This window comes from Procambarus clarkii, chromosome 63 (genome assembly GCF_040958095.1).
Source record: "Procambarus clarkii isolate CNS0578487 chromosome 63, FALCON_Pclarkii_2.0, whole genome shotgun sequence".
In the NCBI taxonomy this organism is placed as follows: Eukaryota; Metazoa; Arthropoda; class Malacostraca; order Decapoda; family Cambaridae; genus Procambarus; species Procambarus clarkii.
The window spans coordinates 29,437,375-29,461,993 of NC_091212.1; the positions used below are offsets into that span (position 1 = coordinate 29,437,375).

Below are 24,619 nucleotides of genomic sequence, written 5' to 3' on the forward strand. Positions count from 1 at the left end.
ATGAACTGCCACACACACAAGCACACTGAACTGCCACACACACAAGCACAATGAACTGCCACACACACAAGCACACTGAACTGCCACACACACAAGCACAATGAATTGCCACACACACATGCACACGGAACTGCCACACACACAAGCACAATGAACTGCCACACACACAAGCACAATGAACTACAACACAGACAAGCACAATGAACTGCCACACACACAAGCACACTGAACTGCCGCACACACACACACAAGCACAATGAACTGCTACACACACAAGCACAATGAACTACAACACAGACAAGCACAAGGAACTGCCACACACACAAGCACAATGAACTGCCCCACACACACAAGCACACTGAACTGTCACACACACAAGCACATTGAACTGCCACACACACAAGCACAATGAACTGCCACACACACAAGCACAATGAACTGCCGCACACATAAGCACAATGAACTGCCACACACACAACCACAATGAACTGCCACACACAGACAAGCACAATGAACTGCCTTTCACACACAAGCACAATGAACTGCTCACACACACAAGTACAATGAAGTGCCTCACACACACAAGTACAATGAAGTGCCCCACACACACAAGCACACTGAAATACAACTCACACAATTACAATGAACTGCCACACACACAAGCACAATGAACTGCCCCACACACACAAGTACAATGAACTGCCACACACACAATCACAATGAACTGCCACACACACAAGCACAATTAACTGCCACTCACACACACAAGCAAACTGAACTGCCTCACACACAAGCACAATGAACTGCCACACACACAAGCACAATGAACTGCTCACACACACAAGTATAATGAACTGCTCACACACACAAGTACAATGAAGTGCCCCACACACACAAGCACACTGAAATACAACTCACACAAGTACAATGAACTGCCACACACACAAGCACAATGAACTACAACACAAACAAGCCCAATGAACTGCCACATACACAAGCACAATGAACTGCCACACACACAAGCACAATGAACTGCCACACACACAAGCACAATGAACTTCCACACACACAAGCACAATGAACTGCCACACACACACAAGCACATTGAACTCCCACGCATACAAACACAATGAACTGCCACACACACAAGCACTCTGAACTGCCCCACACACACACACAAGCACAATGAACTGCCACACACACACAAGCACATTGAACTCCCACATATACAAACACAATGAACTGCCACACACACAAGCACTCTGAACTGCCCCACACACACACAAGCACACTGAACTGCCGCACACACAAGCACAATGAACTGCCACACACACTCAAGCACAATAAAATGCCCCACACACACAAGCACGATGAACTGCCACACACACACAAGCACAATGAACTGCCACATACACACCCAAGCACAATGAACTGCCCCACACACACAAGCGCACTGAAATACAACTCACACAAGCACAATGAACTGCCACACACACAAGCACAATGAACTGCCACACACACAAGCACAATGAACTACAACACACACAAGCACAATGAACTGCCACATTCACAAGCACATTGAACTGCCACACACACAAGCACAATTAACTGCCACTCACACACACAAGCACACTGAACTGCCTCACACACAAGCACAATGAAGTGCCACACACACAAGCACACTGAACTGCCACACACACAAGTACAATGAACTGCCACACACACAAGCACACTGAACTGCCACACACAGAAGCACAATGAATTGCCACACACACAAGCACACGGAACTGCCACACACACAAACACAATGAACTGCCACACACACAAGCACAATGAACTACAACACAGACAAGCACAATGAACTGCCACACACACAAGCACACTGAAATGCCGCACACACACACACAAGCACAATGAACTGCTACACACACAAGCACAATGAACTACAACACAGACAAGCACAATGAACTGCCACACACACAAGCACAATGAACTGCCCCACACACACAAGCACACTGAACTGTCACACACACAAGCACATTGAACTGCCACACACACAAGCACAATGAACTGCCACTCACACAAGCACAATGAACTGCCACACACATAAGCACAATGAACTGCCACCCACACAAACACAATGAACTGCCACACACACACAAGCACAATGAACTGCCTTTCACACACAAGTACAATGAAGTGCCTCACACACACAAGTACAATGAAGTGCCCCACACACACAAGCACACTGAAATACAACTCGCACAAGTAGAATGAACTGCCACACACACAAGCACAATGAAATGCCCCACACACACAAGTACAATGAACTGCCACACACACAATCACAATGAACTGCCACACACACAAGCACAATTAACTGCCACTCACACACACAAGCACACTGAACTGCTTCACACACAAGCACAATAAACTGCCACACACACAAGAACAATGAACTGCTCACACACACAAGTATAATGAACTGCTCACACACACAAGTGCAATGAAGTGCCCCACACACACAACCACACTGAAATACAACTCACACAAGTACAATGAACTGCCACACACACAAGCACAATGAACTACAACACACACAAGCACAATGAACTGCCACATACACAAGCACAATGAACTGCCACACACACAAGCAAAATGAACTGCCACACACACAAGCACAATGAAGTGCCACACACACACAAGCACAATGAACTGCCACACATACAAGCACAATGAAGTGCTACACACACAAGCACTCTGAACTTTCCCACACACACAAGCACACTGAACTGCCGCACACACAAGCAGAATGAACTGCCCCACACACACACAAGCACAATGAACTGCCACACACACACAAGCACATTGAACTCCCACACATACACGCACAATGAACTGCCACACACACACAAGCACAATGAACTGCCACACACACACAAGCACAATGAACTGCCACACACACAAGCACAATGAACTGCCACATACACACAAGCACTATGAACTGCCACACACACACAAGCACAATGAACTGCCACACACACACAAGCACAATGAACTGCCACACACACAAGCACAATCAACTGCCACATGCACACCCAAGCACAATGAACTGCCCACACACACAAGCACATTGAAATACAACTAACACAAGCACAATGAACTGCCACACACACAAGCACAATGAACTGCCACACACACAAGCACAATGAACTACAACACAAACAATCACAATGAATTGCCACACACACAAGCACACATCACTGCCACACACACAAGCACACATCACTGCCACACACACAAGCACAATGAACTGCCACACACACAAGCACAATGAACTGCCACTCACACACACAAGCACAATGAACTGCCTCACACACAAGCACAATGAACTGCCACACACACAAGCACACTGAACTGCCACACACACAAGCACAATGAACTGCCACACACACAAGCACAATGAATTGCCACACACACAAGCACACGGAACTGCCACACACACAAGCACAATGAACTGCCACACACACAAGCACAATGAACTACAACACAGACAAGCACAATGAACTGCCACACACACAAGCACAATGAACTGCCACACACACAAGCACAATTAACTGCCACTCACACACACAAGCACACTGAACTGCCTCACACACAAGCACAATGAACTGCCTCACACATAAGCACAATGAACTACAACACAGACAAGCACAATGAACTGCCACACACACGAGCACAATGAACTGCCACACACACAAGCACAATGAACTGCCTTACACACACAAGCACAAAGAACTGCTCACACACACAAGTACAATGAAGTGCCTCACACACACAAGTACAATGAAGTGCCCCACACACACAAGCACACTGAAATACAACTCACACAAGTACAATGAACTGCCACACACACAAGCACAATGAACTGCCCCACACACACAAGTATAATGAACTGCAACACACACAATCACAATGAACTGCCACACACACAAGCACAATTAACTGCCACTCACACACACAAGCACAATGAACTGCCACACACACAAGCACAATGAACTGCTCACACACACAAGTATAATGAACTGCTCACACACACAAGTACAATGAAGTGCCCCACACACACAAGCACACTGAAATACAACTCACACAAGTACAATGAACTGCCACACACACAAGCACAATGAACTACAACACACACAAGCACAATGAACTGCCACATACACAAGCACAATGAACTGCCACACACACAAGCACAATGAACTGCCACACACACAAGCACAATGAACTGCCACACACACACAAGCACAATGAACTACAACACACACAAGCACAATGAACTGCCACATTCACAAGCAGCAATGAACTGCCACACACACAAGCACAATTAACTGCCACTCACACACACAAGCACACTGAACTGCCTCACACACAAGCACAATAAACTGCCACACACACACGCACACTGAACTGCCACACACACAAGCACAATGAACTGCCACACACACAAGCACACTGAACTGCCACACACACAAGCACAATGAACTGCCACACACACAAGCACAATGAACTGCCACTCACACACACAAGCACAATGAACTGCCTCACACACAAGCACAATGAACTGCCTCACACACAAGCACAATGAACTGCCTCACACACAAGCACAATGAACTACAACACAGACAAGCATAAGGAACTGCCACACACACGAGCACAATGAACTGCCACACACACAAGCACAATGAACTACAACACAGACAAGCACAATGAACTGCCACACACACAATCACAATGAACTACCACATACACAAGCACAATGAACTGCCCCACACACACAAGCACAATGAACTGCCACACACACAAGCACAATGAACTGCCACACACACAAGCACAATGAACTGCCACACACACAAGCAAAATGAACAGCCACACACACAAATACAATGAACTGCCACACACACAAGCTCAATGAACTGCCGCACACACAAGCAAAATGAACTGCCACACACACAAGCATAATGAACTGCCACACACACAAACACAATGAACTGCCACACACACAAGCACAATTAACTGCCACTCACACACACAAGCACAATGAATACAACACACACAAGCACAATGAACTGCCACATACACAAGCACAATGAACTGCCACATACACAAGGACAATTAACTGCCACTCACACACACACGCACACTGAACTGCCACACACACAACCACACGGAACTGCCACACACACAAGCACAATGAACTGCCACACACACAATCACAATGAACTACAACACAGACAAGCACAATGAACTGCCACACACACACAAGCACACTGAACTGCCGCACACACACACAAGCACAATGAACTGCCCCACACACACAAGCACACTGAACTGCCACACACACAAGCACATTGAACTGCCACACACACAAGCACAATGAACTGCCACACACACAAGCAGAATGAACTGCCCCACACACAAGCACAATGAACTGCCACACACACAAATACAATGAACTGCCACACACGCAAGCTCAATGAACTGCCGCACACACAAGCAAAATGAACTGCCACACATACAAGCACAATGAACTGCCACACACACAAACACATTGAACTGCCACACACACAAGCACAATTAACTGCCACTCACACAAGCACACTGAACTGCCTCACACACAAGAACACTGAACTGCCTCACACACAAGCACAATGAACTGCCACACACACAAGCACGATGAACTGCCCCACACAGAAGCACAATGAACTGCCACACACACATAAGCACACCGAACTGCCACACACACAAGCTCAGTGAACTGCCTCACACACAAGCACACTGAACTGCCTCACACACAAGGACAATGAACTGCCACACACACAAGCACAATGAACTGCCACACACAGAAGCACAATGAACTGCCACACACACACAAGCACACCGAACTGCCACACCCACAAGCTCAATGAACTGCCCACACACAAGCACAATGAACTGCCCCACACACAAGCACATTGAACTGCCATACACACAAGCACAATGAACTGCCACACACACAAACACAATGAACTGCCACACACACACAAGCACAATGAACTGCCTAACACACACAAGCACAATGAACTGCTCACACAAACAAGTACAATGAAGTGCCTCACACACACAAGTACAATGAAGTGCCCCACACACACAAGCACACTGAAATACAACTCACACAAGTACAATGAACTGCCACACACACAAGCACAATGAACTGCCCCACACACACAAGTACAATGAACTGCCACACACACAATCACAATGAACTGAGACACACACAAGCACAATTAACTGCCACTCACACACACAAGCACACTGAACTGCCTCACACACAAGCACAATGAACTGCCACACACACAAGCACAATGAACTGCTCACACACACAAGTATAATGAACTGCTCACACACACAAGTACAATGAAGTGCCCCACACACACAAGCACACTGAAATACAACTCACACAAGTACAATGAATTGCTACACACACAAGCACAATGAACTGCAACACACACAAGCACAATGAACTGCCACATACACAAGCATAATGAACTGCCACACACACAAGCACAATGAACTGCCACACACACAAGCACAATGAACTGCCACACACACACAAGCACAATGAACTGCCACACATACAAGCACAATGAAGTGCCACACACACAAGCACTCTGAACTGTCCCACACACACAAGCACACTGAACTGCTGCACACACAAGCACAATGAACTTCCACACACACAAGCAGAATAAACTGCCACACACACACAAGCACATTGAACTCCCACACATACAAGCACAATGAACTGCCACACACACAAGCACTCTGAACTGCCCCACACACACACAAGCACACTGAACTGCCGCACATACAAGCACAATGAACTGCCACACACACACAAGCACAATGAAATGCCCCACACACACAAGCACAATGAACTGCTACACACACACAAGCACAATGAACTGCCACACACACAAGCACAATGAACTGCCACATACACACCCAAGCACAATGAACTGTCCCACACACACAAGCACACTGAAATACAACTCACACAAGCACAATGAACTGCCACACACACAAGCACAATGAACTGCCAAACACACAAGCACAATGAACTACAACACACACAAGCACAATGAACTACAACACACACTCAAGCACAATGAACTGCCACATTCACAACCACAATGAACTGCCACACACACAAGCACAATTAACTGCCACTCACACACACAAGCACACTGAACTGCCTCACACACAAGCACAATGAACTGCCACACACACAAGCACACTGAACTGCCACACACACAAGCACAATAAACTGCCACACACACAAGCACACTGAACTGCCACACACACAAGCACAATGAGTTGCCACACACACATGCACACGGAACTGCCACACACACAAGCACAATGAACTGCCACACACACAAGCACAATGAACTACAACACAGACAAGCACAATGAACTGCCACACACACAAGCACACTGAACTGCCGCACACACACACACAAGCACAATGAACTGCTACACACACAAGCACAATGAACTACAACACAGACAAGCACAATGAACTGCCACACACACAAGCACAATGAACTGCCCCACACACACAAGCACACTGAACTGTCACACACACAAGCACATTGAACTGCCACACACACAAGCACAATGAACTGCCACACACACAAGCACAATGAACTGCCACACACATAAGCACAATGAACTGCCACACACACAACCACAATGAACTGCCACACACACACAAGCACAATGAACTGCCTTTCACACAAAAGCACAATGAACTGCTCACACACACAAGTACAATGAAGTGCCTCACACACACAAGTACAATGAAGTGCCCCACACACACAAGCACACTGAAATACAACTCACACAAGTACAATGAACTGCCACACACACAAGCACAATGAACTGCCCCACACACACAAGTACAATGAACTGCCACTCACACAATCACAATGAACTGCCACACACACAAGCACAATTAACTGCCACTCACACACACAAGCAAACTGAACTGCCTCACACACAAGCACAATGAACTGCCACACACACAAGCACAATGAACTGCTCACACACACAAGTATAATGAACTGCTCACACACACAAGTACAATGAAGTGCCCCACACACACAAGCACACTGAAATACAACTCACACAAGTACAATGAACTGCCACACACACAAGCACAATGAACTACAACACAAACAAGCACAATGAACTGCCACATACACAAGCACAATGAACTGCCACACACACAAGCACAATGAACTGCCACACACACAAGCACAATGAACTGCCACACATACAAGCACAATGAAGTGCCACACACACAAGCACTCTGAACTGTCCCACACACACAAGCACACTGAACTGGCGCACACACAAGCACAATGAACTTCCACACACACAAGCACAATGAACTGCCACACACACACAAGCACATTGAACTCCCACACATACAAACACAATGAACTGCCACACACACAAGCACTCTGAACTGCCCCACACACACACAAGCACAATGAACTGCCACACACACACAAGCACATTGAACTCCCACACATACAAACACAATGAACTGCCACACACACAAGCACTCTGAATTGCCCCACACACACACACAAGCACACTGAACTGCCGCACACACAAGCACAATGAACTGCCACACACACACAAGCACAATGAAATGCCCCACACACACAAGCACAATGAACTGCAACACACACACACAAGCACAATGAACTGCCACACACACAAGCACAATGAACTGCCACATACACACCCAAGCACAATGAACTGCCCCACACACACAAGCACACTGAAATACAACTCACACAAGCACAATGAACTGCCACACACACAAGCACAATGAACTGCCACACACACAAGCACAATGAACTACAACACACACAAGCACAATGAACTGCCACATTCACAAGCACATTGAACTGCCACACACACAAGCACAATTAACTGCCACTCACACACACAAGCACACTGAACTGCCTCACACACAAGCACAATGAACTGCCACACACACAAGCACACTGAACTGCCACACACACAAGCACAATGAACTGCCACACACACAAGCACACTGAACTGCCACACACACAAGCACAATGAATTGCCACACACACAAGCACACGGAACTGCCACACACACAAACACAATGAACTGCCACACACACAAGCACAATGAACTACAACACAGACAAGCACAATGAACTGCCACACACACAAGCACACTGAACTGCCGCACACACACACACACAAGCACAATGAACTGCTACAGACACAAGCACAATGAACTACAACACAGACAAGCACAATTAACTGCCACACACACAAGCACAATGAACTGCCCCACACACACAAGCACACTGAACTGTCACACACACAAGCACATTGAACTGCCACACACACAAGCACAATGAACTGCCACACACACATGCACAATGAACTGCCACACACATAAGCACAATGAACTGCCACACACACAAACACAATGAACTGCCACACACACACAAGCACAATGAACTGCCTTTCACACACAAGCACAATGAACTGCTCACACACACAAGTACAATGAAGTGCCTCACACACACAAGTACAATGAAGTGCCCCACACACACAAGCACACTGAAATACAACTCGCACAAGTAGAATGAACTGCCACACACACAAGCACAATGAAATGCCCCACACACACAAGTACAATGAACTGCCACACACACAATCACAATGAACTGCCACACACACAAGCACAATTAACTGCCACTCACACACACAAGTACAATGAACTGCCACACACACAATCACAATAAACTGCCACACACACAAGCACAATTAACTGCCACTCACACACACAAGCACACTGAACTGCTTCACACACAAGCACAATAAACTGCCACACACACAAGAACAATGAACTGCTCACACACACAAGTATAATGAACTGCTCACACACACAAGTACAATGAAGTGCCCCACACACACAAGCACACTGAAATACAACTCACACAAGTACAATGAACTGCCACACACACAAGCACAATGAACTACAACACACACAAGCACAATGAACTGCCACATACACAAGCACAATGAACTGCCACACACACACAAGCAAAATGAACTGCCACACACACAAGCACAATGAAGTGCCACACACACACAAGCACAATGAACTGCCACACTTACAAGCACAATTAAGTGCTACACACACAAGCACTCCTGAACTTTCCCACACACACAAGCACACTGAACTGCCGCACACACAAGCACAATGAACTGCCCCACACACACACAAGCACAATGAACTGCCACACACACACAAGCACATTGAACTCCCACACATACACGCACAATGAACTGCCACACACACACAAGCACAATGAACTGCCACACACACACAAGCACAATGAACTGCCACACACACAAGCACAATGAACTGCCACACACACACAAGCACTATGAACTGCCACACACACACAAGCACAATGAACTGCCACACACACACAAGCACAATGAACTGCCACACACACAAGCACAATCAACTGCCACATACACACCCAAGCACAATGAACTGCCCCACACACACAAGCACATTGAAATACAACTAACACAAGCACAATGAACTGCCACACACACAAGCACAATGAACTGCCACACACACAAGCACAATGAACTACAACACACACAAGAACAATAAACTGCCACATTCACAAGCACAATGAACTGCCACACACACAAGCACAATTAACTGCCACTCACACACACAAGCACACTGAACTGCCTCACACACAAGCACAATGAACTGCCACACACACAAGCACACTGAACTGCCACACACACAAGCACAATGAACTGCCACACACACAAGCACACTGAACTGCCACACACACAAGCACAATGAATTGCCACACACAAAAGCACACGGAACTGCCACACACACAAGCACAATGAACTGCCACACACACAAGCACAATGAACTACAACACAGACAAGCACAATGAACTGCCACACACACAAGCACAATGAACTGCCACACACACAAGCACAATTAACTGCCACTCACACACACAAGCACACTGAACTGCCTCACACACAAGCACAATGAACTGCCTCACACACAAGCACAATGAACTACAACACAGACAAGCACAATGAACTGCCACACACACGAGCACAATGAACTGCCACACACACAAGCACAATGAACTGCAGCACACACAAGCACAATGAAATGCCACACACACAAGCACAATTACCTGCCACTCACACACACAAGCACACTGAACTGCCTCACACACAAGCACAATGAACTGCCACACACACAAGCACAATGAACTGCCACACACAGAAGCACAATGAACTGCCACACACACAAGCACACCGAACTACCACACACACAAGCTCAATGAACTGCCCCACACACAAGCACAATGAACTGCCCCACACACAAGCACATTGAACTGCCACACACACAAGCACAATGAACTGCCACACACACAAACACAATGAACTGCCACACACACAAGCACAATGAACTGCCCCACACACAAGCACAATGAACTACAACACAGACAAGCACAGTGAACTGCCACACACACAAGGACAATGAACTGCCACACACACAAGCACAATGAACTGCCTCACACACAAGCACAATGAACTGCCACACACACAAGCACAATGAACTACAACACAGACAAGCACAATGAACTGCCACACACACAAGCACAATGAACTGCCACACACACAAGCACAATGAACTGCCACACACACAAGCACAATGAACTGCCCCACACACACAAGCACACTGAAATACAACTCACACAAGCACAATGAACTGCCACACACACAAGCACAATGAACTGCCACACACACAAGCACAATGAACTACAACACACACAAGCACAATGAACTGCCACATTCACAAGCACATTGAACTGCCACACACACAAGCACAATTAACTGCCACTCACACACACAAGCACACTGAACTGCCTCACACACAAGCACAATGAACTGCCACACACACAAGCACACTGAATTGCCACACACACAAGCTCAATGAACTGCCACACACACAAGCATGCAGAACTGCCACACACACAAGCACAATGAATTACCACACACACAAGCACACGGAACTGCCACACACACAAACACAATGAACTGCCACACACACAAGCACAATGAACTACAACACAGAAAAGCACAATGAACTGCCACACACACAAGCACACTGAACTGCCGCACACACACACACAAGCACTATGAACTGCTACACACACAAGCACAATGAACTACAACACAGACAAGCACAATGAACTGCCACACACACAAGCACAATGAACTGCCCCACACACACAAGCACACTGAACTGTCACACACACAAGCACATTGAACTGCCACACACACAAGCACAATGAACTGCCACACACACATGCACAATGAACTGCCACACACATAAGCACAATGAAGTGCCACACACACAAACACAATGAACTGCCACACACACACAAGCAAAATGAACTGCCTTTCACACACAAGCACAATGAACTGCTCACACGCACAAGTACAATGAAGTGCCTCACACACACAAGTACAATGAAGTGCCCCACACACACAAGCACACTGAAATACAGCTCGCACAAGTAGAATGAACTGCCACACACACAAGCACAATGAAATGCCCCACACACACAAGTACAATGAACTGCCACACACACAATCACAATGAGCTGCCACACACACAAGCTCAATGAACTGCCGCACACACAAGCACAATGAACTGCCACACACACAATCACAATGAGCTGCCACACACACAAGCTCAATGAACTGCCGCACACACAAGCACAATGAACTGCCACACACACAATCACAATGAACTGAGTCACACACAGGCACAATTAACTGCCACTCACACACACAAGCACATTGAACTGCCTCACACACACAAGTATAATGAACTGCTCACACACACAAGTACAATGAAGTGCCCCACACACACAAGCACACTGAAATACAACTCACACAAGTACAATGAACTGCCACACACACAAGCACAATGAACTACAACACACACAAGCACAATGAACTGCCACACACACAAGCACAATGAACTGCTCACACACACAAGTATAATGAACAGCTCACACACACAAGTACAATGAAGTGCCCCACACACACAAGCACACTGAAATACAACTCACACAAGTACAATGAACTGCCACACACACAAGCACAATGAACTACAACACACACAAGCACAATGAACTGCCACATACACAAGCACAATGAACTGCCACACACACAAGCAAAATGAACTGCCAAACACACAAGCACAATGAAGTGCCACACACACACAAGCACAATGAACTGCTACACATACAAGCACAATGAAGTGCTACACACACAAGCACTCTGAACTTTCCCACACACACAAGCACACTGAACTGCCGCACACACAAGCACAATGAACTGCCCCACACACACACAAGCACAATGAACTGCCACACACACACAAGCACATTAAACTCCTACACATACACGCACAATGAACTGCCACACACACACAAGCACAATGAACTGCCACACACACACAAGCACAATGAACTGCCACACACACAAGCACAATGAACTGCCACACACCCACAAGCACTATGAACTGCCACACACACACAAGCACAATGAACTGCCACACACACACAAGCACAATGAACTGCCACACACACAAGCACAATCAACTGCCACATACACACGCAAGCACAATGAACTGCCCCACACACACAAGCACATTGAAATACAACTAACACAAGCACAATGAACTGCCACACACACAAGCACAATGAACTGCCACACACACAAGCACAATGAACTACAACACAGACAAGCACAATGAACTGCCACACACACAAGCACAATGAACTGCCACACACACAAGCACAATTAACTGCCACTCACACACACAAGCACACTGAAATGCCTCACACACAAGCACAATGAACTGCCTCACACACAAGCACAATGAACTACAACACAGACAAGCACAATGAACTGCCACACACACGAGCACAATGAACTGCCACACACACAAGCACAATGAACTGCAGCACACACAAGCACAATGAAATGCCACACACACAAGCACAATTACCTGCCACTCACACACACAAGCACACTGAACTGCCTCACACACAAGCACAATGAACTGCCACTCACACAAGCACAATGAACTGCCACACACAGAAGCACAATGAACTGCCACACACACAAGCGTAATGAACTGCCCCACACACAAGCACAATGAACTGCCACACACACAAATACAATGAACTGCCACACACACAAGCTCAATGAACTGCCGCAAACACAAGCAAAATGAACTACAACACAGACAAGCACAATGAACTGCCACACACACAAGCACAATGAACTGCCACACACACAAGCACAATTAACTGCCACTCACACACACAAGCACATTGAACTGCCTCACACACAAGCACAATGAACTGCCACACACACAAGCACAATGAACTACAACACAGACAAGCACAATGAACTGCCACACACACGAGCACAATGAACTGCCACACACACAAGCAAAATGAACTACAACACAGACAAGCACAATGAACTGCCACACACACAAGCACATTGAACTGCCACATACACAAGCACAATGAACTTCCCCACACACACAAGCACAATGAACTGCCACACACACAAGCACAATGAACTGCCACACACACAAGCACAATGAAATGGCCCACACACACAATCACAATGAACTGCCACACACCGAAGCACAATGAACTGCTACACACACAAGCACAATGAACTGCCACACACACAAATACAATGAACTGCCACACACACAATCTCAATGAACTGCCACACACACAAGCACAATGAACTGCCACACACACAAGCACAATGAACTGCCACACACACAAGCACAATGAACTGCCACACACACAATCACAATGAACTGCCACACACACAAGCACAATGAACTGCCCCACACACACAAGTACAATGAACTGCTCACACACACAAGCACACTGAAATGCAACTCACACAAGTACAATGAACTGCCACACACACAAGCACAATGAACTACAACACACACAAGCACAATGAACTGCCACATACACAAGCACAATGAACTGCCACACACACAAGCACAATGAACTGCCACACACACAAGCACAATGAACTGCCACACACACACAAGCACAATGAACTGCCACACATACAAGCACAATGAACTGCCACACACACACAAGCACAATGAACTCCCACACATACTATCACAATAAACTGCCACACACACAAGCACTCTGAACTGCCCCACACACACAAGCACACTGAACTGCCGCACACACAAGTACAATGAACTGCCACACACACACAAGCACAATGAACTGCCCCACACGCACAAGCACACTGATCTGCCATACACACACAAGCACAATGAACTGCCTCACACACACAAGTATAATGAAATACAACACAGACAAGCACAATGAACTGCTACATACACACCCAAGCACAATGAACTGCCCCACACACACAAGCACACTGAAATACAACTCACACAAGCACAATGAACTGCCACATACACAAGGACAATGAACTGCCACAAACACAAGCACAATTAACTGCCACTCACACACACAAGCACACTGAACTGCCTCACACACAAGCACAATGAACTGCCACACACACAAGCACACTGAACTGCCACACACACAAGCACAATGAACTGCCACACACACAAGCACACTGAACTGCCAAACACACAAGCACAATGAATTGCCACACACACAAGCACATTGAACTGCCACACACACAAGCACAATGAACTGCCACACACACAAGCACAATGAACTGCCACACACACAAGCACAATGAACTACAACACAGACAAGCACAATGAACTGCCACACACACAAGCACAATGAACTACAACACAGACAAGCACAATGAACTGCCACACACACAAGCACAATGAACTACAACACAGACAAGCACAATGAACTGCCACACACACAAGCACACTGAACTGCCGCACACACACACAAGCACAATGAACTGCTACACTCACAAGCACAATGAACTACAACACAGACAAGCACAGTGAACTGCAACACACTAGCACACTGAACTGCCGCACACACACACAAGCACAATGAACTGCCCCACACACACAAGCACACTGAACTGCCACACACACAAGCACACTGAACTGCCACACACACAAGCACATTGAACTGCCACACACACACAAGCACAATGAACTGCCACACACACAAGCACAATGAACTGCCCCACACACAAGCACAATGAACTGCCACACACACAAATACAATGAACTGCCACACACACAAGCTCAATGAACTGCCGCACACACAAGCACAATGAACTACCACACACACAAGCACAATGAACTGCCACACACACAAACACAATGAACTGCCACACAAACAAGCACAATTAACTGTCACTCACACACACAAGCACACTGAACTGCCTCACACACAAGCACAATGAACTGCCACACACACAAGCACAATGAACTGCCACACACACAAGCACAATGAACTGCCACACACACAAGCACAATGAACTGCCACACACACAAGCACACCGAACTGCCACACACACAAGCTCAATGAACTTCCCCACACACAAGCACAATGAACTGCCACACACAGAAGCACACTGAACTGCCACACACACAAGCACAATGAACTGCCACACACACAAGCACATTGAACTGCAACACACACAGGCACAATGAACTGCCACACACACAAGCACAGTGAACTGCCCCACACACAAGCACAATGAACTGCCACACACACAAATACAATGAACTGCCACACACACAAGCACAATGAACTACAACACAGACAAGCACAATGAACTGCCACACACACAAGGACAATGAACTGCCACACACACAAGCACAATGAACTGCCACACACACAACCACAACGAATTGCCACACACACAAGCACAATGAACTACAACACAGACAAGCACAATGAACTGCCACACACACAAGCACAGTCAACTGCCACACACACAAGCACAATGAACTTCCACACACACAAGCACACCGAACTGCCACACACACAAGCTCAATGAACTGCCCCACACACAAGCACAATGAACTGCCAAACACACAAACACACTGAACTGCCACACACACAAGCACAATGAACTGCCACACACACAAGCACATTGAACTGCCACACACACAAGCACAATGAACTGCCACACACACAAGCACAATGAACTGCCTCACACACAAGCACAATGAACTGCCACACACACAAATACAATGAACTGCCACACACATAAGCACAATGATCTACAACACAGACAAGCACAATGAACTGCCACACACACAAGGACAATGAACTGCCACACACACAAGCACAATGAACTGCCACACACACAAGCACAATGAACTGCCACACACACAAGCACAATGAACTACAACACAGACAAGCACAATGAACTGCCACACACACAAGCACAATGAACTGCCAGACACACAAGCACAATTAACTGCCACTCACACACACAAGCACTCCGAACTGCCTCACACACAAGCACAATGAACTACAACACAGACAAGCACAATGAACTGCCACACACACGAGCACAATGAACTGCGACACACACAAGCACAATGAACTACAACACAGACAAGCACAATGAACTGCCACACACACAAGCACAATGAACTGCCACACACACACAAGCACAATGAACTGCCACACACACAAGCACAATGAACTGCCACACACACAAATACAATGAACTGCCACACACACATGCTCAATGAACTGCCGCACACACGAGCAAAATGAACTGCCACACATACAAGCATAATGAACTGCCACACACACAAACACAATGAACTGCCACACACACAAGCACAATTACCTGCCACTCACACACACAAGCACACTGAACTGCCTCACACACAAGCACAATGAACTGCCACACACACAAGCACAATGAACTGCCACACACAGAAGCACAATGAACTGCCACTCACAAGCACACCGAACTACCACACACACAAGCTCAATGAACTGCCCCACACACAAGCACAATGAACTGCCCCACACACAAGCACATTGAACTGCCACACACACAAGCACAATGAACTGCCACACACACAAGCACAATGAACTGCCACACACACAAACACAATGAACTACAACTTAGACAAGCACAATGAACTGCCACACACACAAGCACAATGAACTGCTACACACACAAGCACAATGAACTACAACACAGAAAAGCACAATGAACTGCCATACACACGAGCACAATGAACTGCCACACACACAAGCACAATGAACTTCAAAACAGACAAGCACAATGAAGTGCCACACACACACAAGCACAATGAACTGCCACGTTCACAAGCACAATGAACTGCCACACACACAAGCACAATGACCTGCCACACACACAAGCACAATGAACTGCCACACACACACAAGCACAATGAACGGCCACACATACAAGCACAATGAAGTGCCACACACACAAGCACTCTGAACTGTCCCACACACACAAGCACACTGAACTGCCGCACACACAAGCACACTGAACTGCCACACACACACAAGCACAATGAACTGCCCCACACACACAATCACAATGAACTGCCACACACACAAGCACAATGAACTGCCACACACACAAGCACAATGAACTGCCACACACACAATCACAATGAACTGCCACACACAATGAACTGCCACACACAATGAACTGCCACACACACAAGCACAATGAACTGCCACACACACAAGCACAATTAACTGCCACTCACACACACAAGCACACTGAACTGCCTCACACACAAGCACAATGAACTGCCACACACACAAGCACAATGAACTGCTCACACACACAAGTATAATGAACTGCTCACACACACAAATACAATGAAGTGCCCCACACACACAAGCACACTGAAATACAACTCACACAAGTACAATGAACTGCCACACACACAAGCACAATGAACTACAACACACACAAACACAATGAACTGCCACATACACAAGCACAATGAACTGCCACACACACAAGCACAATGAACTGCCACACACACACAAGCACAATGAACTGCCACACATACAAGCACAATGAAGTGCCACACACACAAGCACTCTGAACTGTCCCACACACACAAGCACACTGAACTGCCGCACACACAAGCACAATGAACTTCAACACACACAAGCACAATGAACTGCCACACACACACAAGCACATTGAACTCCCACACATACAAGCACAATGAACTGCCACACACACAAGCACTCTGAACTGCCCCACACACACATGCACACTGAACTGCCGCACACAAAAGCACAATGAACTGCCACGCACACACAAGCACAATGAACTGCCCCACACACACAAGCACAATGAACTGCCACACACACACAAGCACAATGAACTGCCACACACACAAGCACAATGAACTGCCACATACACAGCCAAGCACAATGAACTGCCCCACACACACAAACACACTGAAATACAACTCACACAAGCACAATGAACTGCCACACACACAAGCACAATGAACTGCCACACACACAATCACAATGAACTACAACACACACAAGCACAATGAACTGCCACATTCACAAGCACAATGAACTGCCACACACACAAGCAAAATTAACTGCTACTCACACACACAAGCACACTGAACTGCCTCACACACAAGCACAATGAACTGCCACACTCACAAGCACACGGAACTGCCACACACACAAGCACAATGAATTGCCACACACACAAGCACACGGAACTGCCACACACACAAGCACAATGAACTGCCACACACACAAGCACAATGAACTACAACACAGACAAGCACAATGAACTGCCACACATACAAGCACACTGAACTGCCGCACACACACACACAAGCACAATGAACTGCTACACACACAATCACAATGAACTACAACACAGACAAGCACAATGAACTGCCACACACACAAGCACAATGAACTGCCCCACACACACAAGCACACTGAACTTTCACACACACAAGCACATTGAACTGTCACACACACAAGCACAATGAACTGCCACACACACAAGGACAATGAACTGCCACACACACAAATACAATGAACTGCCACACACACACAAGCACAATGAACTGCCACACACACAAGCTCAATGAACTGCCACACACAGAAGCACAATGAACTGCCACACACACAAGCTCAATGAACTGCCGCACACACAAACACAATAAACTGCCACACACACAAGCACAATGAACTGCCACACACACAATCACAATGAACTGCCGCACACACATGCACAATTAACTGCCACTCACACACACAAGCACACTGAACTGCCTCACACACAAGCACAATGAAGTGCCACACACACAAGCACAATGAACTGCCACACACACAAGCACAATGAACTGCCACACACACAAGCACAATGAAGTACCACACACACAAGCACAATGAAGTACCGCACACACAAGCACAATGAAGTGCCACACACACAAGCACAATGAACTGCCACACACACAAGCACAATGAACTGCCACACACACACAAGCACAATGAACTCCCACACGTACAAGCACAATGAACTGCCACACACACAAGCACTCTGAACTGCCCCACACACAAGCACAATGAACTGCCACACACACAAGCACAATGAACTGTCACACACACAAGCACAATGAACTGTCACACGCACAAGCACAATGAACTGCCACACACACAAGCACAATGAACTGCCACACACACACAAGCACACTGAACTGCCCCACACATACAAGCACTCTGAACTGCCCCACACACACAAGCACACTGAACTGTCACACGCACAAGCACAATGAACTGCCACACACACAAGCACAATGAACTGCCACACACACACAAGCACACTGAACTGCCCCACACATACAAGCACTCTGAACTGCCCCACACACACAAGCACACTGAACTGCCACACACACAAGCACACTTAACTGCCACACACACAAGCACTCTGAACTGCCACACACACAAGCACACTGAACTGCCACACACACAAGCACAATGAACTGCCACGCACACAAGCACAATGAACTGCCACACACACAAGCACAATGAACTGCCACACACACACAAGCACACTGAACTGCCACACACACTCAAGCACTCTGATCTGCCCCACACACACAATCACTCTGAACTGCCCCACACACAAGCACAATGAACTGCCACACACACAAGCACACTGAACTGCCACACAGACAAGCACACTGAAATGACACACACACAAGCACAATGAACTGCCACACACACAAGCACAATGAACTGTCACACACACAAGCACAATGAACTGCCACACACACAAGCACAATGAACTGTCACACACACTAGCACAATGAACTGTCACACACACAAGCACAATGAACTGCCACACACACAAGCACAATGAACTGCCACACACACAAATACAATGAATTGCCACACACACACAAATACAATGAATTGCCACACACACACAAGCACACTTAACTGCCTCACACACAAGCACACTGAACTGCCACACACACAAGCACAATGAACTGCCATACACACAAGCACAATGAACTGCCACACACACAAGCACAATGAACTGCCACACACACAAGCACAATGAACTGCCACACACACAAGCACACTGAACTGCCTCACTCAAGGTCATTCAATACTGGAAGTCACTCAATTCACATTACATGTTTAATAAATCTTTGTAACTGATCTCAAGTTTTTTGTAACTTCATATATATGACTGCATTTTCGAATCGTGGTCCTCAAAACATAGATGTTGGCTCACATTCCTGTTTACTGGCACAATATAACAATATTATAGGCACATATAACATTATGTTGCTGCCCCGCTCCAAGGATTACAGAGCGCTGTACTCTAACCTGGAGCCGATGAAGGTTGGGTAGTGTCTATGGTAGAAATCACTGTCAAAGGCAAACACCTCACAGCCAAATCTGTCCATCTGCAGGTCAAATGACAGGTCATGGCCGACGCCCACGGAGTAGACCAAGCAGTACTCGTCAGGCGGAGCCAGCCCCGGGTCATGACACACATACCTGCACAATATTTCAATATGTTTCAAAGGCGCGAGAGAAAGTTTTGGGACTACAATGTAACTATAAAGTATTCCTGCCATAGAGTACATACTTACCTGAGGGCCACTATGCCTCCAGTGGCCTCCACCGGGACAAGAAGCCGACTGCTGGTCAGAGGTACCTTCCATCCACCACTCTTCTTGAGGATTTTTGACACTGGAATTTGAACTGAACTAAAGTGTGGTGTTGGAGGTGTGGTCGAGCGGCCACCAACACTTCCTGGTGTGTGAGTCAACTTAACTCTGGCGTGACCCCATGGTCCTTGTTAATTATTCCCCCCCCCCCATGGTTCATCCTTCCCCATGGTGCATCTTCCCCCCATGGTTCATCCTCCCCTCATAGTTCATCCTCCCCCCATGGTTCATCTTCCCCCCATGGTTCATCTTCCCCCCATGGTTCATCCTCCCCCCATGGTTCATCTTCCCCCATGGTTCATCCTCCCCCCATGGTTCATCTTCCCCCCATGGTTCATCCTCCCCCCATGGTTCATCCTCCCCCCATGGTTCATCCTCCCCCCATGGTTCATCTTCCCCCCATGGTTCATCCTCCCCCCATGGTTCATCCTCCCCCCATGGTTCATCTTCCCCCCATGGTTCATCCTCCCCCCATGGTTCATCTTCTCCCATGGTTCATTCTCCCCCCATGGTTCATCTTCCCCCCATGGTTCATCCTCCCCCCATGGTTCATCCTCCCCCCATGGTTCATCTTCCCCCCATGGTTCATCCTCCCCCCATGGTTCATCTTCTCCCATGGTTCATCCTCCCCCCATGGTTCATCCTCCCCCCATGGTTCATCTTCCCCCCATGGTTCATCCTCCCCCCATGGTTCATCTTCCCCCCATGGTTCATCCTCCCCCCATGGTTCATCTTCCCCCCATGGTTCATCCTCCCCCCATGGTTCATCTTCCCCCCATGGTTCATCCTGCCCCCATGGTTCATCCTTCCCCATGGTGCATCTTCCCCCCATGGTTCATCCTTCCCCATGGTTCATCCTCCCCCCATGGTTCATCTTCCCCCCTTGGTTCATCCTCCCCCCATGGTTCATCCTCCCCCCATGGTTCATCCTCCCCCCATGGTTCATCCTCCCCCCATGGTTCATCCTCCCCCATGGTTCATCCTCCCCCCATGGTTCATCCTCCCCCCATAGTTCATCCTCCCCCCATGGTTCATCTTCCCCCCATGGTTCATCCTCCCCCCATGGTTCATCCTCCCCCCATGGTTCATCTTCCCCCCATGGTTCATCCTCCCCCCATGGTTCATCCTCCCCCCATGGTTCATCTTCCCCCATGGTTCATCCTCCCCCCATGGTTCATCCTCCCCCCATGGTTCATCTTCCCCCCCATTTTTCATCCTCCCCCCATGGTTCATCCTCCCCCCATGGTTCATCCTCCCCCCATGGTTCATCTTCCCCCCATGGTTCATCCTCCCCCCATGGTTCATCTTCCCCCATGGTTCATCCTCCCCCCATGGTTCATCCTCCCCCCATGGTTCATCTTCCCCCCCATTTTTCATCCTCCCCCCATGGTTCATCCTCCCCCCATGGTTCATCCTCCCCCCATGGTTCATCTTCCCCCCATGGTTCATCTTCCCCCCATGATTCATCCTCCCCCCATGGTTCATCCTCCCCCCATGGTTCATCCTCCCCCATGGTTCATCTTCCCCGCATGGTTCATCCTCCCCCCATTTTTCATCCTCCCCTCATGGTTCATCCTCCCCCCATGGTTCATCCTCCCCCCATGGTTCATCTTCCCCCCATGGTTCATCCTCCCCCCATGGTTCATCTAGCTTCCCCCCATGGTTCATCCTTCCCCATGGTGCATCTTCCCCCCATGGTTCATCCTTCCCCATGGTTCATCCTCCCCCCATGGTTCATCTTCCCCCCATGGTTCATCTTCCCCCCATGGTTCATCCTCCCCACATGGTTCATCTTCCCCCATGGTTCATCCTCCCCCCATGGTTCATCTTCCCCCCATGGTTCATCCTCCCCCCATGGTTCATCCTCCCCCCATGGTTCATCCTCCCCCCATGGTTCATCTTCCCCCCATGGTTCATCCTCCCCCCATGGTTCATCCTCCCCCCATGGTTCATCTTCCCCCCATGGTTCATCCTCCCCCCATGGTTCATCTTCTCCCATGGTTCATCCTCCCCCCATGGTTCATCTTCCCCCCATGGTTCATCCTCCCCCCATGGTTCATCCTCCCCCCATGGTTCATCTTCCCCCCATGGTTCATCCTCCCCCCATGGTTCATCTTCTCCCATGGTTCATCCTCCCCCCATGGTTCATCCTCCCCCCATGGTTCATCTTCCCCCCATGGTT

The 24,619-nt window shown here is 47.7% G+C and overlaps 1 protein-coding gene across 1 annotated transcript in view; it reads right to left on the reverse strand.

The window, feature by feature from the left end:
• Nucleotides 1-24,619, reverse strand: part of LOC123748731 (uncharacterized) — a 122,465-nt gene that overhangs the window by 85,834 nt on the left and 12,012 nt on the right. The window contains exon 2 of the mRNA XM_069308826.1: nucleotides 22,091-22,264. Within this exon, the coding sequence (XP_069164927.1) occupies nucleotides 22,091-22,264 (174 nt within the window). The remainder of the gene's footprint in view (nucleotides 1-22,090; nucleotides 22,265-24,619) is intronic.